An 8,671-nucleotide genomic window follows, 5' to 3' on the forward strand; every position below is an offset into this window, starting at 1 on the left:
TGCAGGAAGCCCAAAGTGGGACTTGCTCCTGGGACTCTGGGATCACACCCTGAGCCAAAGGCAGATGATCAAACTTTGAGCCACCCAGTGTCCCACTTTCATCAATCTTTTATAGTTTTCAGAGTAGAGATATTTCACTTCCTTTGTTAAGTTTACTTCTAGGTATTTTTGGTGCAATAGTAAAGGAGACTGTTTTCCTAATCTCTCTTTTTGCTATTTTATTATTAGTGTATAGAAATGCAATGATTTCTATACATTGATTTTGTATCCTATGACATTACTGAATTTGTTTATCAGTTCTAATAGGTTTTTTTCTTTTTTGATGGAATCTTTAGGCTTTTCTGTATATAGTCTCATGTCATCTGCAAATAAGTTTTACATCTTCCTTCCTAATTTGGATGCCTTTTATTTCTTTTTGTTGTCTGGTTGCTGTGGCTAGGACTTCTAGTACTATGCTGCATAAAAGTGGTGAGAGTGGACATCCTTGTCTTGTTCCTGAGTTAAGGGGAAAAGCTCTCTGTTTTTTACCATTGAATGTTAGCTGTGGGGTTGTCAAGTAAGGCCTTTATTATGTTGAGGTATGTTCCCTCTAAACCTACTTTGTTGAGGATTTTTTTTATCATGAATGGATATTGTACTTCGTCAAATGCTTTTTCTGCATCTACCGAAATGATCATATAGTTTTAATCCTTTCTCTTGATGTGATGTATCACATTAATTGATTTGCAAATATTGAACCACCCTTGCATCCTAGGAATAAATCCCATTTGATCATGGTAAATGATTTTTTAAAAATATATTGTTGGATTTAGTTTGCTAATATCAATTTCAGGATATTTTTAAAAGGATTCTATCAGTATCATGTGGAACTTATTTTTATATATGAAGTATACAAATATTATATACTATATACTGAGATGTATATTTTGTATACTAGGGTCATAATCTAGTTGAATGAAATTTTTCCAAATATTTAACCAATTTCCTAAACAATACTGAATAATTTTTCCTTACACAAGATTTCTTTTTTTTTTGTAGTTTTATGGTTTTATTAACACAAATATGACACGCACATAAGCTGTCTATTCATTTTACTCGCTACACAGCCTGGCATTGGGATTGGTGACTCTGATGGCCAGCTGGGCTGCTCTTTCCACAATGGCTTTGTGGTTCTTGGAGGATACATTGTGAGCAATCTCTGCATAATAAGATTTGCTGCACATCAGCAGCACTTCAAGCTCCTTGAAGTTGTGGACTAGGAACTTCCAGAAGCCACTGGGCAGCTTGTGCTTTGTTTTCTTGTTGCTTCTGTAACCAATGTTGGGCATCAAGATCGGGCCCTTGAATCTTCTGTGTACCCTATTGTCAATGCCTCTGGGTTTCCACCAGTTGTGCTTAATTTTGACATATCGGTCTGATTGGTGCTGGATGAACTTCTTGGTCCTCTTTTTAATGATCTTGGGATTCACCAGAGTTCTGAGAGTGGCCATGATGCCCAGCAATCGATGGCTGCCACCCTAACAGGCAGCGCGGAGGAAGAGTTTACACAAGATTTCTTACACTGCCAATATTGAATATGAAGTTCCCATGTAGATACAAGTCTGTTTCTGGGCTTTCTTCTGTTCTATTTACCTGTTACTATAGTAAAACCACACTGAAAAAGGTTATGAATTTGAACTTGAAATACTTGATGGAATAGGTCCTCCTTCTTTGTTCTTTTTCAAAATTGTACTTTTGTATCTCTGAATTTTTTTCTTAAAACTTTTGGGATTTCTATTGGAATTTCATTTCATTGAATTTGTACAGTTGAGGTAAACCTCTTCTATTATTTAATAACATTTTCTGATAGCCCCCATAAAGTGTTAACATATGTTGTTTATCTTAAACTTTTGGGTATTTTCTACCTTTGCTGCTTTTGTGAATAGTATGTTTTAATGATACTTTCCAGCATAAAATTTTGATGTTGACTTTGCCTGTAGCAGCCTTGCTAAACTCTTATTAGTTTTGTTGGTTGGTTTATCTGCAAGTAATAGGTTTTTTCACCCCTCCTTTCCAATCCTTATGCTGCTATCCCATGTATGTCTATTCCTCTCTGTGTGTCTCTAATTCTTTTTGTCTCATTAACCTTTAGTGTTTGTTAAAATATGTTAAATAATAGAAGTGGGTGATGGCAGGCATTTCTTTCTTGTTCCTGTCTTTAATAAAACTCTTCTAAAGTTTAGCCAGTAATCAGGATGTCAAATGAAAGTTTGGGTAGATTTGCTTTACCGATTTGAAAAGATCCTACCTTTCTTAGTTCTTAAACTCTTTACTGTATATGTTGAATGGTGTCGGGTACCTCTTCTATTGAAATTATCTACATCTGTGGTGAAGCACATCCTGCAAGTTGCCTACCCTACTCTTCTTTCTTGCTGCAGAACCCTCACTTACTCTACCTCTAACCTTTGTATGTAACTGATAATAAAGATGACCCAGCTAATGGATATATCCTGATTTCTCTAAGACAGTGCTTGGTTTGGAATGGCCACATGCCTCAGTTCTGGCACATGAGACTTAGTTGGTTTTTTTTAGAGCTAGGAAGTCCTTAGCTATTATTTCTTCAAATATGATCTTTCATTCTCTCTCTCTCTTTTTTTTTTTCGCTTGTTTTATTGTTTTCTTTTTTTTTTTTCAACCAAAGGAAAAAGAGCAGGGTAGCATGCTTGCAAGGCAGTACCATCTAAATGAGGTGGAGTAACAAGATGGGAATTCCCATGCCCAGAGATAGTTATTACTAGTGGGAGGAGAGAGTGGGAATGAACTGGTGGCTCTTCACAAAAGGATTAGCTAGAATTTTACAGCACAAGCATTTGTGAGCATTTTTTCTAGCTGATGTGAAGAACTCCCCCCACTCACCCCCACACCCATCACCCCTGGTTGAGGGGGAAATGACATCTAATCTCTGGGGAAAATATAATCAGGATAGGGGTTGGGGCAGTGCCCTGGAGGGATAGCAGTAGAGGGAGGAACAGTGAGTCCATAAATAAGTAGAGAATTCCTACTCACTGGACACCCATCCAAACTTCTTATCCCTGGAAAGTTGGAAAAACATGTCCAATAGAAGTTCTGCCCATCCCAACATCTTGGAAAAAAAAAAATACAATTGTTGAGACAAAAGACTTAGTAGATATGTTGAATATCCTGGAAACCTGGAATATTATCTGGGACTCTTCTAAATGTGCCAGAGATGAGTAGAAAGGTAGACATTGTGAAGTTAAGAGATGTGGAGGATGAATGTACACTTACCAGGATCTATGTCAGAAGAATAGATTGATTCTACATTCAAATGAGTAACTGAAAAATTCCCAGAACTAAAGAAGATTGGTGTCATCAGAACAGAATAAATAAGGGGAAAGATATCTAAACACATCATTATAATAAAATATCAAGGATAAAAGTCTTTAAAAATTCTGTAAACAAAAATGAAGAAAACAGATCAGAGAGTTAAATGCATACAGATTTCTCACTGACTGCAATAAAAAAGCCTCCATAATTCATTTGAACTAGAATTATATATCCAGCTAAACTATCATCCAAATGTGAAGATGAAATGTGAGAAACCCTCACTCCCTATACCCTATATTGGTACACAGAGGTAGCTCTTTAGTAGGAAGTGAAAAAACTCCAGAAGAAATAAATGAGATACAAGCCACAGTGGAAGATCATCGACAGCAATAACAACAACAATATTGTCTAAAAGTAGTTCTGCATCTTTTCCTTAAAATACGTAAATAAAATTCTAGACATCAATATGGAGTGGAGATGGGGTCAAAAGAATGAAGCAATGTAAGTAAATTCCAAAGTTCTTTTCTTTTTTTCCTTAATCTTTTTACCTTTTTAAAAAAATTAAGTAATCTCTACCCCCAACATAGGATTCATATCCATGACCCTGAGATCAAGAGTTGCACACCCTACGGACTGAGCCAGACAGGTGCCCCCACCCCCCGCCAAGGTTCTTTTCTTTAAGAGGAGAATAAATAAATTGATTAAATTTAGATGTTATGTTATGGAAAAAAATGTCTTTAAATGAAAGTTTAGGGCAACCAAGAGAAGTCTAAAAACAGGATGTGAAGAGCTATCTGTTTTTGTAAATATAGGATGAAATAGATAGTCTGAACAATATTTCAGCAGAAAACAATGAAAATTCTAGATGAAACATGTCTCAAAAATCTTTTTAAATGCATCACTGAACTGACAAGAAAGTAATAAATCAGAGGCCAAAGCAAGTGAGAGCAGAAACCCAAAGAGGTAATGGACCAGCCGAGCAGTTTATACCCTGGGGACGTGTGCTAAAGCCTGGCAACCTTGACCTTCCAATTTACTTTTGGACATTTCTTAGACAGCAGTACATTTCATAAATGGTTATTTACTGTTACTTCTTATGTGTTTTTCTCCTTCCTGGTTTCACTTCTTGATGGAGTGATTCCTCTTAGAACACTTTTATAGAAGCCTCCGTATGGTAAATTTCCACGGATGTGCCACCCAATATGTAGCCCCTACTCATATGCGATTATTGAGCACTTGAAGTGTGGATAGTTTATACTGAGATGTGCTGTGATGTAAAGTACACACGGGATTTCAAAGACTCAATACACACAGGTGCACACACACATGTGCACATACACAGAATGCAGTGTTACCCTTGCCCCAAACCCACCAGCTTCCTTCGTTGCACTTTGCAAATGTTTTCTTTTAATCTTTGTCAATAGTCAGGAATTTCTTGGGACTCTGTGTGCGTGTGCTTTGCAAGCAGATGGGCTCTGAGTAGGGCCTGAGAGGCTTCTCTAAGAGCAGAAACCTGAGCTGTCACCTGTAGGCATTACATTATCCCAAAACGCCAAAGAATACTTTTCACTGACTCTTTGGTTCTGGGAAATCTTCTGGATAATTGAGACTGCTCAAGGGAGCTCTGGGCAGGGGGGATGTCACAGACCCTCTCCATAAAAAAGGACATTACTTTTACATTTAATAAAGAAGCTGCAATCAGGGTTAGTAGAAGGGAACTCGGGTACTAGCCACAGCTTGACTGCTTCATGAGTGGTATGGGTTTTACTCCATATCTACCTTCTTATTTTAATTTTTATTCTATTTTTACATTCTTTCTCTTTCCTTTCATTTGTGTTTCCACTCAATCAAGCATTCCACCCATTACAAAAAAGAAAAAACAAACTAAAAAGGTCCTTCAACCCATGAAAATACCATTTGGTCAAATTTGGAAAACTTCTTTCCCAATCAGAGGAGAGTGATCCATCAAATCAGCTCTTCCTTTGATTAATTCAGAGAAGGTAGCCCAGACAATCACTGAAAAGTACATCAGGCTTTGCAATGGGTGGCAGGTCGGGAGGGGGGCACCCCGGGGCTTGTTTGACTTCACTCAGGACCTGGGATGAATGCCAGAAGGAGTAAGTGTGGGACTGGGTTGGTGTGTGGTTACCTTTATGTCTCAGTTTGACTGGGACAAGGGATGCCCAGAGAGCTATTTAAACATTATTTTTGAGTGTGTCTTGAGGATGTTTCCTAAAGAGATTAGCATTTGAGTTGGTGAGATGTGTAAAGCAGATGGTCCTCCTCAAGGTGGACGGGCATCATTTTATCTGTTGAGGATATGAATAGACCAAAAAAGTGGATGATGGTTGAATTTGCTCTCTGCCTGACAGCTTGGGCTGAGACAGTGATCTCCTGCCTTCAGGTCTTAAGATCTAGACTAGAACATACACTATTGATTCTCTGGCTTTCAAGCCTTCAAACTGTGTTGCTATCTTTCCTGGGTCTCCAGCCTGCAAACTGCTGCTCTTAGTGTCATAACAGTGTGAGTCAATTCCTCAAGATAAATCTCTTTATCTATCTCTATGTCTCTATGTCTCTATGTCTCTATGTCTCTATGTCTCTATCTATCTATCTATCTATCTATCTATCTATCTATCTATCTATCATCATCATCTCCTATTGGCTCTATATATCTGAGAACCTTGGCTAACACAGATTAGCCAAGGTTGTGGGGTGGGAGTGGGATGTAGGAGTTGAACACTCAGGTGCACCTGAACAGGAGGCACACTGGGATCTGGAAACAGACCTGCAAGGGTGGAAGATGAGATGAGGCTAGATGTTTCCCATAGGTGAGGCCACCAGGTGGTGCACTGAATAAATGCTATGAAATGGAGCTGGGAAGATCAGCCAAGATTACACTAGATACATAAACGTGGATTTTAAGCACGTTATTATTAAAGGGTGTAACTGCAGAGAGGGCTTCCTGGAAGGTTCATTAACTTTGGCAAAGTGGAATAAAAATAGCAACATTATTTATTTGCATTGCTGGGAAACGAGCTGGAGATAGCAACCTGAAATTCAAAGTTAGGCATCAGGGTCCTGGAATTGTCTGCAAAGTTGGGTTTATATGGAAATACATGACTTTCTTTTAGGGAGAGTGTCCAAAGGTCTAAAAATTACCTCTCATGTGATTTTTTTGATAGCTAATGTTTTTCCTTCTCTTTTATGACAACTTAGGAATATCATTTATGAAGGGAAAAATTATCTCCCTCCAGAGTGTGACATCTGTCCTTGAGTTTGTAAAGACAGTAAAAATCAACAAACCTCTTACTGACTCTATTAAGTTAAGGGATTGATTTTATTATGATTTGGAAATGTTCACCCAGGCTAATTTCCCCTAATAGTTAAAGACTGTACTCCCCTCGCCACCCCCCACCGTGCCTTTTTAGTTCCATTTACTTCCCAAGCATTTGTTTGCTTTCACTTTTCTTCCTGTGAGCCACTACTTCCTGACAGTTTCTGTGTATCTTAATTTTTCTAATCTTTTGTCTAATTTTGCATGATGTCACTTGGATAAGGATGACAAGGGCTGTGTAACAGCCATTTGTCTTAAAGCTTAGCGGCGTCACTAAGATCTTTTTCATTTTCTGGTCACTGTGCCAAAAAATTAACCACTGGATTATCTAAACATTGCTATATTTTGTTAAAGCCAAGCAAACCAGTTGTGACAATAACCTTTGGAGATTGGGATGTATTTCTAGAATATCAAGTCAAAGAGTTACTGTTTTTCCCTCATTCTAATTTATAACCCTCTGCCATTGGTTTTATCTCTTCTAGTGCTGCTAGAGAAAGTCATAGAATCCTTCTGACTTAATACATTCATCATGTCTGCACAGCACTTAGCTACCTTGCTAGCTTATTATATTACTCATATTGAAGATTTCAGACTTAATCCTTTTTTTAACTCCCCACTTGAATGTAAGCTCCATAAGGGCAGAGACTTCATCTTGTCTCTTGTATTCTGAGCATTTAGGATTAAAATCTGCAAAATATTACAGAAAGAAATAAAAGGGAACCTAAGTAAATGGAATGATAGTGTGTATCATGGATCAGAACACTCAGTATCATGAAGATGTCATTCAAAGAAATTCCAATCAAGATCCCAACAAGTTGTTTTCCGGTTTTGTTTTTGTTTTGTCAGAAATTGACAAGACAAGTTGATTTTAAAATTCATGTGGGACCAGAAGTACCGAGAGCAGCCAAGGCCATCTTGAAGAAGAACAAAGCAAGAGGACTACCAGATAGAAAACTACAATAATTAAGAAAGTTTGGTAGATTCAAAGATAGAAAAGCCCAAGAATGAGATAGCATAGAGAGTCCAGAAACTGATCCAAAACTGATCCAAAAAAAAAAAAAAAAACTGATCCAAAAAAACTGGATACTACAACCAATGGAGGTAGAATGCTTTTCTCAACCAGTGGTGCTGGGTGAAGCAGATATACACATGAGCCAATATGATTCTTAATTATTACTTCATTACAATATCCAAAAATATTTCCAGATGGATTGGAGATTTAAGTGAAAACGATAGGGGCACCTGGCTGTTTTAGTGGGTAGAGCATGTGACTCTTGATCTTGGGGCTGTGAGTTTGAGCCCCATGTTGGGTGCCGAGATTACTAAAAAAATAAACAAAAACTTTAAAAAATGAGAAAGGTAAAACAATAAAGCTTTTAAAGGAAAATATAACAAAATCTTTGAGATCCTGAAGTAGGCAGTTTTATGAAGTAGAACATAAAATCACTAATCATAAAGGAAACAGTAATAAATCTGGACTATATTAAAATTTAAAAAGTCTTTCTATCATGATGCACTATGAAAAGGCAACTCGCAAAGTGGGAACAGATATTTTCAGTAAAAGTCCCTGATAAAGGACCTTAACACAGCATATATAAAGAACTTCTACAAATGAATATGAAAAAGAGGCAACCCAATAGATAAATGGGTAAAATACTTCAATGGGGACTTCACTGAAGAATAGTTATCCAAGTGGCCAATAGACATATGAAAATAAGTTCACCTTCGTGAGTCATCAGGGAAATGCAAATCGAAACCAATATGAGGCATCACTATATACTTACAAGAATAGATAAAAGGAAAAAAAGAGAGAAAATACCACATGCTTGTAATATTGTGAACAACTGGATCTTCCTACCCTGTTGGGACAATTAGTAAATTCATTGACTTGGAAAGCAATCTGGTAATTCTACTAACGCTGGAAATATGTAATCCTATCACCCAACAATCCCATTCTTAGGTACAGACCCAACAGATACACGTACATATGTCCACCAGAAGGTGTGTACT

At 37.4% G+C, this 8,671-nt stretch overlaps 1 protein-coding gene across 1 annotated transcript; it reads right to left on the minus strand.

Annotated features, from left to right (window-relative positions):
• Positions 1 to 1,030: 1,030 nt before the first annotated feature.
• LOC112907370 (large ribosomal subunit protein eL32-like) lies at positions 1,031 to 1,490 on the minus strand. Its single transcript, XM_072760459.1, has one exon. The coding sequence runs from the start codon at positions 1,488 to 1,490 to the stop codon at positions 1,092 to 1,094; it is 399 nt and encodes a 132-aa protein (XP_072616560.1). The 3' UTR covers positions 1,031 to 1,091.
• Positions 1,491 to 8,671: the final 7,181 nt, after the last annotated feature.

Source organism: Vulpes vulpes, chromosome 6 (assembly GCF_048418805.1).
Source record: "Vulpes vulpes isolate BD-2025 chromosome 6, VulVul3, whole genome shotgun sequence".
NCBI classification, from domain to species: Eukaryota; Metazoa; Chordata; class Mammalia; order Carnivora; family Canidae; genus Vulpes; species Vulpes vulpes.

Excerpts from the sequence above, each read along its gene's own strand:
- LOC112907370 (XM_072760459.1), bottom strand. The coding sequence starts at position 1,490 with ATGGCCACTCTCAGAACTCTGGTGAATCCCAAGATCATTAAAAAGAGG.